General features: G+C 40.9%; 1 protein-coding gene across 3 annotated transcripts in view; it reads left to right on the top strand.

Moving 5' to 3' along the window:
- Window positions 1–16585, top strand: part of CCDC191 (coiled-coil domain containing 191) — a 90934-nt gene extending 74349 nt beyond the window's left edge. For all 3 annotated transcript variants that reach the window (XM_058731351.1, XM_058731352.1, XM_058731353.1), the window contains 2 exons: window positions 426–571; window positions 15412–16585. In XM_058731351.1, the coding sequence (XP_058587334.1) occupies window positions 426–571; window positions 15412–15556 (291 nt within the window). In that variant the 3' untranslated portion in view covers window positions 15557–16585. The remainder of the gene's footprint in view (window positions 1–425; window positions 572–15411) is intronic.
- Window positions 16586–17354: the final 769 nt, after the last annotated feature.

Below are 17354 nucleotides of genomic sequence, written 5' to 3' on the forward strand. Positions count from 1 at the left end.
TTTCAAGAATATAGAATAGTCAATTCAGTTCCTTGCTTTGAAATGAATATGAAAATGTCAAATCAATTCTTAGTATAAAACATTTCACAGTTTCATAAGCTGTTTATAAAGTGTAATGTATCATTACATCAGCTTTTGTTTTTATACTCATTTCTTGTTTCTTGTCCCATAATTGCTCAAGTGATTTTACTAGAACCCTACCCCCATCCCAGGCTTATAATTGTTTCTACACCTCTGGTTCCATTATTGTTTAATACATTGCAGAGGATATTATCTTGGCTGCCTTGTTGTCTTTTTCTCCTTCTGCCTCCAGTGTCCTTTCTTCCTTTGTTTTGTGTTTGTTTCAATTCTCTTTTGTACTGCTTATTTGTTCCAATTCTTTATGATATTATTTGTCTCACTGTTATTCCTGTCCTCATCCCTAGTACATGACCGAACTGGAGGAAGACATACGAAAACTGTGTGTACATTTTCTTCAGAAGAAGATGTTCAGGGCCTGGTTTAACATGGTCAGGGAGGCCAAGACTGATTCCCAGAGCAAGCACAAGATTGCGGTGGAACATAGTGACAGGTGAGGTTCTGATTTCTGAGAAAATTCACTCAGACTTCACAGCTGCTCTGCAATATATTGTTTTATGTTTATTTATTTATTTTGAGAGAGAGAACATGAGTGGGGAAGGGGCAGAGAGAGACAGAATCCCCAGCAGGCTCCACATTGACAGCATGGAGCCCGACCGATGTGTGACTAGATCTCAGGAATGGTGAGATCATGCCCTGAGCGTAAATCAAGAGTCAGACACTCAGGAGCCACCCAGGAGCCCCCCCCCTCGCCCTTTTTTTTTTTTATTATTTTATAGAAAGAAAAACAGCAATCAAGACATGAGTTGGAGGCAGAGAGAGAGGGAGAGAGAATCTTAAGCACATTCCACACTCAGCATGGAGCCTGACACAGGGATCGATCTCACCACCCTAAGATCATGACCAGAGCTAAAATTAAGAGTCAGATACTTAACCGGCTAAGCCACCCAGGCACCCCTGCTCTGGAGTATATTCTATGCCCAGAATATGTCTGAAAGATGAGGTGGGGGCTAGGAGAGCTGGACACTCGAAGATACCAGAGAAGGGTGAGAGTCCTAGCTTGCCCACTGACTACAAGGACGAAGGCAAGGCAGTGAACTCCTAGAGCTCCAGGGTCCCGGTCTTAAAATGAGGAGGAGGAGGATGCCTGCCCTCTCCACCTCTCTACCTCACAGGGGCTTCCCAGAGGATAAAATGATAGGAAATCCATGAAACACACCTGAGCAAAATGTATCGTATACTTTATTAGTCATAAAGGTTTATCTTTTTTTTTTTTTAATTTTTTTTTTTTTTAACGTTTTGTTTATTTTTGAGACAGAGAGAGACAGAGCATGAACAGGGGAGGGTCAGTGAGAGGGAGACACAGAATCTGAAACAGGCTCCAGGCTCTGAGCTGTCAGCACAGAGCCCGACGCGGGGCTCGAACTCACGGACCGCGAGATCATGACCTGAGCCGAAGTCGGCCGCCCAACCGACTGAGCCACCCAGGCGCCCCAAGGTTTATCTTTTAAGTTCAATTATTTTAACATTTATTGTGAAATATAACACAAATATAGAAAAGTGTGCTTAATCATACAAATACAGCCTACTGAATTACTGTGAATTGGACACTCGTGTCATCATCACTCAGGTCAAGAAACAGGACATTGCTGGCCCCTACAAATCCCCATGGGCAACTTCCTAATTGCAAGCCCTGCCCTTCCCTCCTAAAGGTAAACTACTCTCCTGACTTTTAAATAATGAGCACATCCTGGGGCACCTGAGTGGCTCAGTCAGTTGAGTATCCGACTTCAGCCCCGGTCATGATCTTACCATCCATGAGTTTGAGCCCCACGTCGGGCTCTGTGCTGACAGCTGGGAGGCTGGAGCCTGCTTTGGATTCTGTGTCTCCCTCTCTCTCTCTGCCCCTCCCCTGCTCGTGCTCCATCTTTCTTTCTCTCAAAAGTAAACATTGAAAAAAAATTTAATAAAAAAAAAAAACAACAAGCACTGCCTTGTGTTTCTTTTCCCTTTAACCTAAGGATGAAGCCTTCAAGGCTATAATTTCATGTTGCCTGGTTTGGAACTTTATATAAGTGAAATCACATTGCCATATTTTTATAATACAGTGATGTTTCATTTAGTCCAGTGTCCTTGCAGAATAAGCTATTCTATGTAAGTTTTTTCTTGGTTTTCTACTTTCAGGCATTTTGGATAGAAATGTTCTAAATTTCATTACATACTTCCCTTTGAGAGTAAATAAATGACCTATGTTTTGGTGATCGGTTGTCATTGCTTATGAGCATAATGTGGTGGGCATATATCTCCAAGCTCTGAGGTGGCAAGATTGTTGTGTAGGTAGAAAAGTGACCCTTTCCTCATTACACCCAGATTCATTTTTGGTTGCTTTGTTTTCATTTGTGTGTATGTGACTATGTGAGTGTATAGTTTTTATAAAAGTGTTCCTATCTTGTTGCTGCTCGGGTGCCCACCACCAACAAAGCCTGCTCACCCTTGTTTAATTTACAGGTTACTGAAATCTGTGGGCTGGGAAAACCTCAGTAAGTTGATTCTAATTTTGTCTAAAATAAGCAATGAGGGGCGCCTGGGTGGCTCAGTCGGTTAAACATCCGACTTCAGCTCATGTCATGATCTCGTGGTTCATGAGTTTGAGCCCCAAGTCAGGCTCTGTGCTGACAGCATGGAGCCTGCTTTGAACATTTAATTTTTTTTTAACCTTTATTTTTGAGAGAAAGGGAGAGACAGAGTGTGAACAGGGGAGGAGCAGAGAGTTAGGGAGACAGAATCCGAAGCAGGCTCCAGGCTCTGAGCCATCAGCACAGAGCCCAACGCGGGGCTCGAACTCACAAGCTGCGAGATCATGACCTGAGTTGAAGTCGGATGCTTAACCGACTGAGCCACCCAGGTCCCCAGCACAGAGCCTGCTTTGGATTCTTCCTCTCTCTTTGGAGTCTTCCTCTCTCTCTGTTCCTCCCCTGCTCGCATTCTCTCTCTCTCTCTCTCTCTCTCTCTCTCTCAAAAATAAAAAAAAGACTAGTAGATAAATAAACTAATTAAAATAAAATAAAATAAAATAAAAGTAAGCAATGAGAAAGGGTACTCAGAGGATTTGCCTTTGAATAAACACTTCAGTTTGAAGGCTGAAGTTTCCTCATGTGACCCTGGACAAATAACCTTTTGAAGCCTCCTCATTCCCTGTTTGTAAAATGAGAATAACAACAGAACCAATCTTAGGGAGTTGTTGAGAAGACTAAACAGGCTAACACAGTACCTCACTTAGTGCATGCTTAGCCCCAAATAATAGCTATGTTTTGTTTACTGTCATTGTTAATGTGTTGTTATTAAACATGTTGTTTGTCCACTTTTCTTTCTGTTTCTCGGCTGCCATGTACAGACTGAGAGACTTATTGGGGCGGCCGCACAGGACAGCTAAGAGAGGGCTTTCGCACACACCAGAGGGTGGGGTGCAGTGTCAGTGTTTCCCTTTTCAGGCAAGGAGACTGAAGCTACAAGCAGGTAGGTAAACTGCCCAAGGCACACAAATAACAAATGGTGGAGCCTGGCCTCTGATTCAGGCTTTCTGACTCCAAACCATTCTCTTCTTGCTATATCCATCTCCTTCCCCAGTTTTCTAATTCAATCTAATTCAATGTAAACTATAAAATATAGTAGTAAAATAGTGGTCCTATTCACTGAATATTCAGTTATGAAATCAATGTGGGAATCCACACATTCAACAAGAAATAAATTCTCGACCAGTGTCTATTTGATATAAAAGCGTCGTGGAAAATTCATGGCTTCGCTCTTTGCTCCATTCCCCGGGCACCAGCCCCATTGGCCTCCTGGTGTTCCTCAGACAAACCTCACGTCTGCTTCACAGTTTTCACATGACCTGGATCAATGCATCTCCCTGACCACCCCATCTCCTGTCTATCCACTGACATGCCCTGTTTTCTTCATAGCACTTGAGACTCTTTGAAATTACATAATTTTTTGTTTACACATTTATTGTCTGTCCCTTCCAGCAGTGGAAGGGCCACATCTGGCTCACTACTGTGTTTTCAGTGTGTGACAATGCCCAGTACACGGGTGCACAGTAGATACTTGGTACATAAATGAACGGATTTTCTTACAGGAATGACACTGTAATTTAGTCACGGGTCTTTTAAAAGGACCTTTAACAAGTTGATATTCAAAGTTCTTATTCAACGTTATATGAATGAAAGAATATTGTCTAGAAAAGCTGTGGGTGAAAGAGAAGGAAAGAGAGACATTTGTAAGTGTGAGGCCTCACCTTAAAGTTGCAGTAATTCTGTCAGATGATCCTAATAAGAGCATGAGGTGTAATCTTATATATCTGTATCACTTCTCAATATATTACTTTATAATTACATATAGATTTCTAATTTTATAAATCTGGAATTTTATACTTGGTGGGGATGATATGTCAGCCAGACCTAAGTGTCTCATTATCACTACTTCCTGTGTAGTTCTGCAGTTAGAGCTCAGCTGTATGCCTGTCCAGTGCCTCTCAGATGAACCGGTATATATTTATATTTTTATACTATAGATACTATTCTATTTGTTTTACATATGTGATGGCATTGGATAAGTGACATCTCCATGATTAAGCAATTATTGTTATCCTCATTGTTTTATTTTCTTTTAATTCCAGTATAATTAACATATAGTGTTAGTTTCAGATGTACAATATAGTGATTCAACAATTCTATACATTACTCAGGGCTCATAACAATAAGTGCACCCTTAATCCCCTTCACCTGTATTATCCATTCCCATACCCCTCTCCCCTCTGGTAACCACCAGTTCTTTATATTTAAGAGCCTGCAGGAGGGAGCTGTTTGTCTCCTTTTTCCTTTGTTTTGTTTTCCACATGTAAGTGAAATCATGGTATTTTTCTTTCTCTGACTTATTTCACTTAGCATTATACCCTCTAGATCCATCCATGTTGTTGCAAATGGCAAGATTTCATTCTTTTTTATGGCCTTCATAAATATTTCATCATATATATACCACATCCTCTCTATTCATCTACTGATGGACACTTGTGTTGCTTCCATAATGTGGCTATTGTTTTTTTGTTTGTTTTTAAATTTTTTTATGTTTCTTTATTTTTGAGACAGAAACAGAGCATGAATGGGGGAGGGGCAGAGAGAGAGGGAGACACAGAATCTGAAGCAGTTCCAGACTCTGAGCTGTCAGCACAGAGCCCAACACGGGGCTTGAACCCACGAACCGTGAGATGATGACCAGAGCCAAAGTCGGACGCTTAACCAACTGAGCCACCCAGGTGCCCCCATACTGTGGCTATTGTAAATAATGCTGCAATAAACATAGGGGTGCATATAATTTCAAATTAGTGTTTTCACACTTTTGGTAAATACCCAGTAGTGGAATTACTAGATCATAAGGTAGTTCCGTTTTCAATTGTGGTAAGAACCTCCATACTGTTTTTCAGTGGTTACACTAGTTTGCATTCCCAACAGTGCACAAGGGTTCCTTTTTTCTCTACATCCTCGCCCATATTTGTTGTTTCTTGGGTTTTCAATTTTAGCCATTCTGACAGGTGTGAGGTGATATTTCATTGTGGTTTGGATTGCATTTCCCTGATAATGAGTGATGCTGAGCATCTTTTAATGTGCCAGTTTGCCATCTGTATGTCTTCTTTGGAGAAATGTGTCTTTCATGTCTTCTGCCCATTTTTATTTTTTTATTTTTTATTATTTTTTTTTTTTTTTAATTTTTTTTTTTTCAACATTTTTTATTTATTTTTGGGACAGAGAGAGACAGAGCATGAACGGGGGAGGGGCAGAGAGAGAGGGAGACACAGAATCGGAAACAGGCTCCAGGCTCCGAGCCATCAGCCCGGAGCCTGACGCGGGGCTCGAACTCACGGACCGCGAGATCGTGACCTGGCTGAAGTCGGACGCTTAACCGACTGCGCCACCCAGGCGCCCCTTCTGCCCATTTTTAAATTGGATTGTTTGTGTGTGTGTGTGTGTGTAATTGTATAAGTTCTTTATATATTTTGGGTACTAACCCCTTATTTGAGATATCATTTACAAATATCTTCTCCATTCAATAAGTTTTCTTTTTGTTTTGTTGATTGTTTTCTTTGCAGAAGCTTTTTATTTTGATGTAGTCCCAATAGTTTCTTTTTGCTTTTGTTTCCCTTGCCTTAGGAGACATATCTAGAAAAATGTTGCTATGGCTGATATCCAAGAAATTACTGCCTGTGCTCTCTTCCAGGATTTTCATGGTTTCAGGACTCACATTTAGGTCTTTAATCCATGTTGAATTTTTGTGTATGGTGTAAGAAAGTGGTCCAGTTTCTTTCTTTTGCATAAACTGTCCAGTTTACCCAGTATGTTTATTGAAGAGACTTTTTGCCATTGTATATTCTTGCCTCCTTTGTTGAAGATTAACTGCCCATATAATCATGGGTTTATTTCTGAGTTCTCTATTTTGTTCCATTGATCTGTGTGTCTATTTTTGTGCCAGTTCCATTCTGTTTTGATTACCACAGCTTTGTAGTATATTTTGAAATCTGGGATTGTGATACCTTCAGTTTTGTTCTTCTTTTTCAAGACTGCTTTGGCTATTCAGTCTTTTGTGGTTCTATACAAATTTTTGGATTATCTGTTCCAGTTTTGTGAAAAATGCTGTTGGTATTTTGATAGGGATTGCATTAAATCTGTTTTGTTCTCCCAATTCATAAGCATGGAATATCTTTCCATTTGTTTGTGTAATCTTCAATTTCTTTCATGCATGTTTAGTTTTCAGAGTACAGTTCTTTCACTTCCTTAGTTTATTCCTAGGTATTTTATTATTTCTGGTGCACCTGTAAATGGGATTGTTTTCTTAATGTCTTTCTGCTACTTCATTGTCAGTGTATAGAGATGCAATGGATTTCTGTATATTGAATTTGTATCCTGTGACCTTAATAAATTCATTTATCAGTTCTAGTTTTTTGGTTGGGTCTTGAGGGTTTTCTATAGATAGTATCAATCATCTTCAAATAGTGAAAGTTTTACTTCTTCCTTACCAATTTTGATGTTTTTTCTTTTTCTTATCTGATTGCTGTGACTGATTGCTTTTTCTTGACTGATTGCTGTGTTCAACAATATTATGTTGAACAAAAATGGTGAGAATGGACATCCTTCTCTTATTTCCTGATCTTAAGGGAAAAGCTCTCAGTGTTTCACCACTGAGTATGTTATTTGTGGGTTTTCCACATACGGCCTTTATTACGTTGAAGTATGTTCCCTCTAAACCTACTTTGTTGAGGGTTTTTATCATGAATGAATGTCCTGCTTTGTCAAGTGCTTTCTCTGCATCTACCAAAATGATCATATGGTTTTTATCCTTTCTCTTAGTGATATGATGTATCACACTGATTTGCACATATTGAACCACCCTTGCATCACTGGAATAAATACCACTTGATTGTGGTGAATGTTTTTTTTTTAATGTATTGTTGGATTCAGTTTGCTAGTATTTTGAGGATTTTTGTATTTATGTTCACCAGAGATTGGCCTTTAGTTCTCTTTTTTGTATTGTATTTATCTTGTTTTGGTATGTGTTTAATACTGGCCTCATAAAATGAATTTGGAAGCTTTCTTTCCTCTACTATTTTTTGGAATATTTTGAGAAGAATAGGTTATCAACTCCTCTTTAAATGTTTGGTCGATGCTTCCGATTCTGTGTCTCCCTCTCTCTCTGACCCTCCCCCGTTCATGCTCTGTCTCTCTGTCCCAAAAATAAATAAAAAACGTTGAAAAAAAAAATTTAAAAAAAAAAATAAATGTTTGGTCGAACTCACCTGTGAGTTTGTCTGGTCCTGGACATTTGTTTGTTGGGAGTTTTTTACTGATACAATTTCATTGCTGGTAACTGGTCTGTTCAAATTTTCTATGTTTCTAGGAATTTACACATTTCTTCTAGGTTGTGCAATTTGGTGGCATATGGTTTTTCATAGTATTATAATCCTTTGTATTTCTGTGCTATTGGTTGTTATTTCTCCTCTTTCATTTCTGATTTTGAGTCCTTTTTTTTTTTTTTTTTTTTTTTTTTATGAGCCTGGGTAAAGGTTTATCAATTTTGTTGATCTTTTCAAAGAATGATATCTCCTGGTTTCACTGATGTGTTCTGTTGTGTTGTTTCTTGTGTTTTTGTTTTGTGTTTTAGTTTCTATGTCATTTATTTCTGCTCTAGCCTTTCTTATTTCCTTCTGGTTTGGGCTTTGTTTGTTCTTCTTGTTGTAGCTCCCTTATGTGTAAGGTTACGTTGTTTATTTGAGATTTTTCTTGCTTTTTGAAGTACGTCTGTGCTGTATAAACTTCCCTCTCAGAACAGCTCTGGCTACATCCCAAACATTTTGAACCATTCTATTTTCATTTTCATTTGCCTCCATGTATTTTTTGACTTCCTGTTTGATTTCTTCATTGACTCTTTCATTGTTTAGTAGCATGTTATTTAACCTCCATGTATTTGTGGTCTTTCCAGATTTTTTCATGTGGTGGATTTCTAATTTCATGGCATTGTGGTCAGAAAAGATGCATGGTATGACTTTGATCTTTTTGAATTTGTTGAGACTTGGTTTGTGGCCTAACATCTGATCTGCTCTGGAGAATGTTCCATGTACACTTGAAAAGAATATGTATTCTGCTGTTTTAGGATGGAATGTTCTGAATATATCTGTTAGATCCATCGGTCCAATATGTAATTCCAAGCTATTGTTTCTTTGATTTTCTGTTTGGATGATCTATCCATTGATAAAAGTGGGGGGTGTTAAGGTCCCCTACTATTATTGTATTACTATTGATTACTTCCTTTATGTTTGTTATTAGCTGCTTTATGTATTTAGGTGTTCTCTTGTTGGGTGCATAATTAATTGTTATATCTTGTTGGATTGTTCCCTTTATGATTAGGTAGTACACTTCTTTGTCTCTGCCATAACACATGGTAATTAAAATGGCAAAGAGTAGTGATAAAGAGAGTTTTAAAATCAGCAAAAGAAAAGTTACATTCAAGGAAAACCCCATAAGGCTATCAGCTGATCTTTTAGCAGAAGTATTGCAGACCAGAAGGGAGTGGTATGATACATTCAAAGTGGTAAAAGGAAAAAAATCTACAACTACCAATATTCTATCCAGTAAGGCCATCATTCAGAATGGGAGAGATAGAGTTTCCCAGACCAAAACAAAAATTAAAGAAATTCATCACCACTAAACCAGCCCTACAAGAACTGTTAAAGGGAACTCTTTGAGTGGAAAGGAAAGACCATAAGCAGGAGTAAGAAAAGCAGGAAGCACAAAAGCAGTAAAATTAAGCATATCTATAAAAATCAGTCAAGACAGGCACCTGGATGGCTCAGTTAAGCATCCAACTTCGGCTGAGGTCATGATCTCATGGTTCGTGAGTTCAAGCCTCGCAGCAGGCATTCTGCTGTCAGCACAGAGCCTGCTTCAGATCCTGTCTCCCTCTCTCTCTGCCCCTCTCCCGCTCATGCTCTTTCTCAAAAATTTTTTAAAAATTGGTCAAGAGATTCACAAAATTAAAAAATGTGAAGTATCACACAATATACCTAAACCAAGGTGGGGTAGATAAAAATTTAGTACTTTTATTTATTTTTTTTTTTTACTTGTATTCTTTTTAATGTTTATTTTTGAGAGAGAGAGAGAGACAGAGTACGCATGGGGGAGGGGTACAGAGAGAGTGAGACACAAAATCAGAAGCAGGCTCCAGGCTCTGAGCCCTCAGCACAGAGCTCGATGTGGGGCTTGAACTCAGGACCCATGAGATGATCTGAGCTGAAGTTGGATGCTTAACCGACCAAGCCACCCAGGTTCCCCTTATTTTTATTTTTTAAATTTAATGCTTTTAGAATGGGTTCTAAACTTAAGTGACCATCAATTTAATACAGACTGCTATATGCAGAAGATGTTATATATAAACGTAACAGTAACCACAAATCGATACCTGGTAATAGATATGCAAAAAATAAAGAGAAATGAATCCAAGTATGTCACTAAAGAAAGCCAGTACACCATGAGAGGAGAGCAAGAGAAGAAAGGAGCAGAGAAGAACTGCAAAAATAACCATGAAACAAGTAACAAAATGGCAATAAGTACATACTTATCAATAATTACTTTTAATGTAATGGACTAAATGCTCTAATCAAAAGACCTAGGATGGAATGGATAAAAAAGCAAGACCTATCTATATGCTGCCTTTAAGAGACTCATTTCAGACCTAAAGACACTTGCAGATTCAAAATGAGGGGGTGGAGAAACATTTATCATGCAAATGGAAGTGAAAAGAAAGCCAGGGTAGCAATACTTAGAGCAGACAAAATATAGTTTATTTTTTGTTGTTTATTTATTTTGAGAGAGAAAGAGAGCACAAACTGGGGAGGGGTAGAGAGAGAAGGAGAGAGAGAGTCCTAAGCAGGCTATGTGCTGTCAGCACAGAGCCCAGCATGGGACTCAAACTCATGAACCGTGAGATCATGACCTGAGCTGAAATCAAGAGTCAGGTGCTTAGGTGACTGAGCCACCCAAGCGCCCAAAATAAACTTTAAAACAAAGACTGTAACAAGTGACAGAGAAGTACTTATATTTCTGATATTGCCTCAGTACTATAGCTCTGAAGCACTTTGGAATGATAGGCCCCTTCATAGGAATAACAGTCACAGACCTACTACACCCCCAGAAATGGGCATATGCACATCTCATACAATGTTACACAAAATGTCAAAGAATCTGTGGACCTCACGTTAAGAATTCTTATGTTGGGGCGCCTGGGTGGCGCAGTCGGTTAAGCGTCCGACTTCAGCCAGGTCACGATCTCGCGGTCCGTGAGTTCGAGCCCCGCGTCAGGCTCTGGGCTGATGGCTCGGAGCCTGGAGCCTGTTTCCGACTCTGTGTCTCCCTCTCTCTCTGCCCCTCCCCCGTTCATGCTCTGTCTCTCTCTCTGTCCCAAAAATAAATAAAAAATGTTGAAAAAAAAAATTAAAAAAAAAAAAAAAAAAGAATTCTTATGTTGGTGACTCACAACACATTTGTTAACACAATACATGCACATGTCATCTATCAAGACATACTTGCCAAGCATAAAAAATGCCTAATAACATGGTGTCTGGCTCCCATAATTCAGCAGAAAATGAAGAGTAGATAGATACATGCTTACATACAGACCATAAATAAGTGCCAAACCAATGATTGTTACCATGTGCTGTAAGAGGAGTTCAGAGGAAAGAAAGATAAATGCAGGCAAAGATAGTCTAGGAAGATTTTTCTCGAGGGGGCAGACCGTTTCCATTAGGGCAGAACAGTAGGAGATAAAATGTACAAGTCAGAAAGGGGGGAGGGGAGCCAGGAGAAAGATGTGAACAGAGGTAAGAGTCGGAAGACAGGGTCGAGGCCTGGGTGGCCAGACAGCTGAGGACAGTAGATGGAGGACTGGATAGGAGAAGGAAGAAAGCAAATGTAGCTGCACTCCTTGAAGCCTTTTTGTGCTTAACTTCCACCAACAAAAATCACCAATATCAGAAAGAGCAAATAACCATCAGCCACGGAACTAATGGGGACTGTGATGCCTTCTAGGGTTTTGTGAGAGAGTCAAGAAGCCAGAATAAATCCCATCTATGCCTCTAGTTGTGAAAATATAAACTTAGCTACTCTGCATTTTTGTTTCCACAACATAACTCTATTTGTAATTCCTTCTACACACCATGCTGTTCTTGCCTCTTTGTCTTTACTCAAGACATGCCGTCTTCTAGAAAAGCCTTTGTCTGACAAAAACCGCGTTCATTCTCTTTCAAAAATTTCAGATGCTTCTCACCACAAGACTGGTGAGTACCCTGTGCCTATCTGTACCATGGTAGCTCCTCACTGCACTGATCTGTTCACCAGGTTAACTCCCTGTGTGGGCAGAGACCATCTGGCTTACCTTCTCATTCCCAGTGTGCAGGTAGTTGTGTTATCCTAAAAGGCCACTGCAGGTCTCCCTAGCTGCAACATGTGACCCTCCAAAACTGTGACTCCAGAAATTGACGTCAGGGTAATCTTTTCTCAACTGAAATTCAAGGCTGTTTTTGTTACTGGAGGTGATGTTACCAGTGGCCTTTTTAAACTATATACAGACACACCTCAGAGATCCTGTGGGTTCCATTCTAGGCCACTGCAATAAAGCAAATATCACAATGAGTCAAATGAATTTTTTAGTTTCCCAGTACTTCTAAAAGTTATGTTTACACTGTATTAAATATGCAATAGAATTCTATGTCTTCAAAAAATGTACATACCTTATTTAAAAACACTTTATTGCTAGAAAAAGGCTGACCATCATCTGAGCTTTTAGGGAGTCATAATCTTTTCGCTGGTAGAGGAACTGCCTCAATGTTAATGATTGCTGACTGATCAGGGTGGTGGTTGGTGAAGGCCGGGGTGGCTGTAGCAATTTCTTAAGACAACAGTGAAGTTTGCTGCATCAACTGACTCTTCCCCTCCCAAACAATTTCCTCTGTGGCACATGATGCTGTTTGATAACATTTTACCCACAGTAGAACTTCTTTTAAATTTGGGGTCGATGGCTCAGTCAGTTGAGCATCTGACTTCAGCTCAGGTCCTGATCTTGCGGTTTGGGAGTTTGAGCCCCGCACTGGGCTCTGTGCTGACAGCTCAGAGCCTGGAGCCTGCTTCAGATTCTGTGTCTCCCTCTCTCTGCAACTCCGCAGCTCACGCGCACTCTCTCTCAAAAATAAGTAAGCATTAAAAAAAAAATTTTTTTTAATTGGAGTTGATCTTCTGATCCCCTGCCACTGCTTTATCAACCAAGTTTATGTCCTATTCCAAATCCTTTGTTGTTTCAACAGTCTTCTTAGAATCTTTACAGGGGTAGATCCCATCTCAAGAAACCACTTTCTCTGCTTATCCATAAGAAGCAACTCCTCATCCATTAAAGTGTTATATGAGATGGCAGCATTCAGTCCCATCTTCAGGCTCCACTTGTGATTCTAGTTCTCTTGCTGCTTCTACCCCATCTGCAGTTACTTCCTCCACTCAAGTCTTGAACCCCACAAAGTCACCCAAGAGGGTTGGAATCAGCTTCTACCAAACTCCTGCAAATGCTGATATTTTGATCTCTTCCCGTGAATCACAAATGTTCTTAATGACCTCTAGAATAGTGACTCCTTTTCAGAAGGTTAATTTACTTTGCCCAGATCCATCAGAGGAATCACTGTCTATGGCAGGTACAGCCCTAAGAAATGTTTATTTTTTGTTTTTTATTTTAGAGAGAGAAAGTGGAAGGGGCAGGGGGAGAGGGAGAATCTTAAGAAGGTTTCACACTCAGCACAGAGCCCAATGCAGGGCTTGATCCCACAACCCTAGGATCATGACCTGAGCCGAAATCAAGAGTTGGATCCTCAACCCGACTGAGCCACCCAGGCGCCCCTAAGAAATGTATTTCTTAGGTAATAAGACGTGAAAGTCAAAATTACTCCTTGATCTATGGGCTGCAGAATGGATGTTGTGTTAAGAGGTATGAAAACATTAGTCTCATTGTCCGTCTCCTTCAGAGCTCTTGGGCGACCAAGTGCATTGTCAGCAGTCATATTTTGCCAGGAATCTTTTTTTCTGAGCAATAGATCTCAACAGTGAGTTTAAAATATTCAGTAAACCATGCTGTTAACAGATGTGCTGCCGTCCAGGCTTCGTTGTCCCATTTACAGAGCACAGGCAGAGTGGATTTAGCAGAATTCTTACAGGCCCTAGGGTTCTTGGAATGGTCAGTGAGCACTGGCTTCAACTTCAAGTCGCCACTTGCCTTATCTCCTAACGAGAGAGTCAGCCTGTCCTTTGAAGCTCTGAAGCCAGGCACTGACTTCCTCTAAGAAAATCCTGGATGGTGTCTTCTTCCAAAATGAGACTGTTTTATCTACGTTGAAAATCTGTTGTTTAGCATGGCTACCACCTTCATGACTGATCTGAGTTAGACCTTCCAGATAACCCCCTGCAGCTTCTACATCAGCACCTGCTGCTTCACTGCACACTTTTATGTCATGGAGAGGATTTTCCCCTTAAACCTCAGGAACCACCTTCTGCTCGCTTCCAACTTTTCTTCTGCAGCTTCCTCATCCTTGTCAGCCTAACTAGAATTGAGTTAGGGCCTTACTGTGGCTTAAGCTTTGGCTGAAGAGAATGTCATGGTTGGTGTGATCTTCTATCCAGACTAGTCAGACTTTCTCCGTATCAGCAATAAGGCTGTTTTGGTTTCCTAGTATTCCCGTGTTCACTGGAAAAGCATCTTAATTTCAAGAACTTTTCCTTTGCATTCACAACTTGGCTATTTGGCAAAAGGCGCCTAGCTTTTGGCTTCTCTTGGCTTTAGACGTGTCTTCCTCACTAAGCTTAATCATTTCTAGCTTCTGATTTGCAGTGAGAGGCATGCGACTCTTCCTTTCACTTGAACACATGGAGGCCAGTTATTAACTGACCTCATTTCAATATTGTTGTGTCTCATGGAATAGGGAGGCCTGAGGTGAAGGAGAGGGATGGGGAAACGGCTAGTCGAGCAGTCAGAACACGCACGTTTATCACTTAAGTGTGCCGCCTTGTCTGTGCATGGGTTGTGGTGCCCCAGTTACAATGTTAGTATCAAAGGTCACTGATCCCAGATCACCGTAACAAATACTGTGATAATGAAAATGCCTGAAATATTGTGAGAATTACCAACATGCACCATAGAAACACGAAGTATAAGTAAATGCTATTGGAAAAGCAGAGCCGACTGACTTGGCTCAGTGCAGGGTTGCTGCCATAAACCTTCAGTTTATAAAAAATGCAGTATCTGTGAAATGCAATAAAATGAAGTATGCCCATACGTTTAAGTGCCTGGGACTCAGTCTGTGACTGTGGTACTGCACTTGCGTTTCCAGCATCTTTGCCTTGAGGTGTTTGGCTGCTGGAGCCCTCGGTCCACTGGTTCTGTCTTGAGCACAAGGTCCAGGCTGTGACCACATCACCCGGGAATGTCTCATGGCCTGCATTTTCAGAGGCCACTGGGTGCTCCACTCAAATGTCACCTCAGAGAAGGTTTCCCTGACCCCTGGATGAAAAATAAAAACCCATCAGTCACTCCATCCTGTTTCACTGCTTAATTTTCTTCATAGCACTTCTCACTGTCTGAATTCTGATTCTGATCTCCGTATTTCTTATATAACATTTTATTCAAAGAATTATTCTTCTACTGATGGAAAGTAAACTTTTCCCTTGGTGTTTTACCTTTTTTTACTTTTTATTTTTAAAGGAGGATTCTCTGGATCACATTTCAGACATGGAAGAAGTTTGCAAACTCTGTGAAAGAGGAAAGAATAAAAGAAGAAAGGCGAAAGCAACTCCGCAGGAAGGTAGCTGAAATTCTCCCGGACTTCCAGATGCCCGCACCACCGTGACTCCCGTGGCAGCAGCAGATGCAGGCCCTCGTGTCCCAGGAGTCCTTGGGGGATGGTGTGCACGTGCAGTGCGGCATGTGGGATGGCCATCCGCACATACATGCATATGCCTGCTTTGTGTTCTGTCAAATACTTCTTGGACTGGAGGAATTATCTGGGGAATTTTCACTTCCTTCTTTGACTCTTCTTGGATTGCTAATTCATTAAAGCATTTATCACAGCAGGAGCATTCAGAAGAACAGTCTAAAGCTCAACTGTTCAAATGTATCCTATATATTTTTAGCATCATAAACTTTAAAAGGGGACAAGTGTTTGCTTGCCTGAGTCTTTGAAGGAAAACGTGTCCTTATGGTTTAACATTGGTCGTTGACAAATGTACCTTCGATAGAATTGAAAGGTAGCGAGTATTTGGAAAAGGAGTCACAGGTGCTCAGTTATCTAGAAGGTCAGCATCAGCAACAGACATGCTGCAAGGCCCCATCCTTCTGCCCACCCCTGATGGAAGAGCACGTATCAGATGGACTTCCATGCAGCTGTGGCAAAGGGCCGGCAGCAGACCCTCATTTCAGAGAAACTGCGGCATCGGAGATCCCTCCCTTTGGAGCATCCTGACCAGCGTGAAGGGGATTCCAAAAGCCAACAGCTCCATCAGAAGCAGTCTGGAAGTTCGTTAACGTGTGTGTTCATGCTCACAGCTGCGGCTTCTAGGTAATACACCCGGTCTGTCTTCTAGTCTTCAGCTCAGTTTGATCCACGTACGGAGATACTTCTCTCTGATTCAAAGGATTTACCTTTAAGGTGCAGAAGACTATAAACACTGAAAAATGCTCTCCTGTGGACTGTCTGAATTACGTGCTAGAAAAAAACACTTCCTCACAAACAACAGGTTTACTGTAACAAATCTAAGTATAATAGAGAAGGGCACCCAGTAAAACCAGAAGGCCCCTTGCAGCTCCGAGGTCACTACTGTTGTTTGGTAACTGGAAATTTTAAGCTGGTAAAATAAAACCGCGTTTGCTGTTCAAGAAACCGCTGTTGTCTCTCGCTCCCTAGAAGGGACGTGCTGTTGTGCCACCGGCACAGCCACCCCCATCCTTTGTCTCTGGAACACATGTGAGGATTTACTCAGAACTGACAAAATGCCCTCGACCGAACTTTATTTCTTCTACAGAGTCCCTGTCCCCACGCATCCTTTCCTTTCATGTGAGTATCCAGGTGTCAGCTAAAAACTCTTTTTAAGACCAATAGGCACCAAAGAAAGTGGGACTGAAACGAACTTATGCTTAATCTCTTTCCAACCAAATCACCCTCCACCACCCTTGTGTGTGGTGCAGCACAGAACCCTGGCGACCATTAGCACCCAGATGCCAAATATCAACTTTAGGGCAGTGCCAGGCCTGCAGATAAGGAAGGATGAGCCCCTTAAGTCAACATGCCAAGGGCCCAAGTAAATCTCATAAAGCTTAGGTTTTCTCTCTTAAGCGTTCCTTTATTTCTCCTTCACCTCAAGCATCAAATTAGACAGTGAGTCTTTAGCAACCCATATTGTGACTGGGCCAGTGAGGACTTTTTACCTATTTCGGGAACCTTCTAAAGACACACGGGAAAATCACTTTGTCAGTGACCTCTGCTTCTTGCTGGACTATCCTAAGACATTAGAAATATTACTGCTGACAGAATGCCCAAATAAGCAGGATGCCTGGCCTATAAAACTAGAAAATGTAACCAGCAGGAAAAGGACAGTTCAGAGCTAGGGGTAACTTAGGTCACAGGACAGGGACCCCTCAGTGGCCAAAGC

This window comes from Neofelis nebulosa, chromosome 5 (genome assembly GCF_028018385.1).
Source record: "Neofelis nebulosa isolate mNeoNeb1 chromosome 5, mNeoNeb1.pri, whole genome shotgun sequence".
In the NCBI taxonomy this organism is placed as follows: domain Eukaryota; kingdom Metazoa; phylum Chordata; class Mammalia; order Carnivora; family Felidae; genus Neofelis; species Neofelis nebulosa.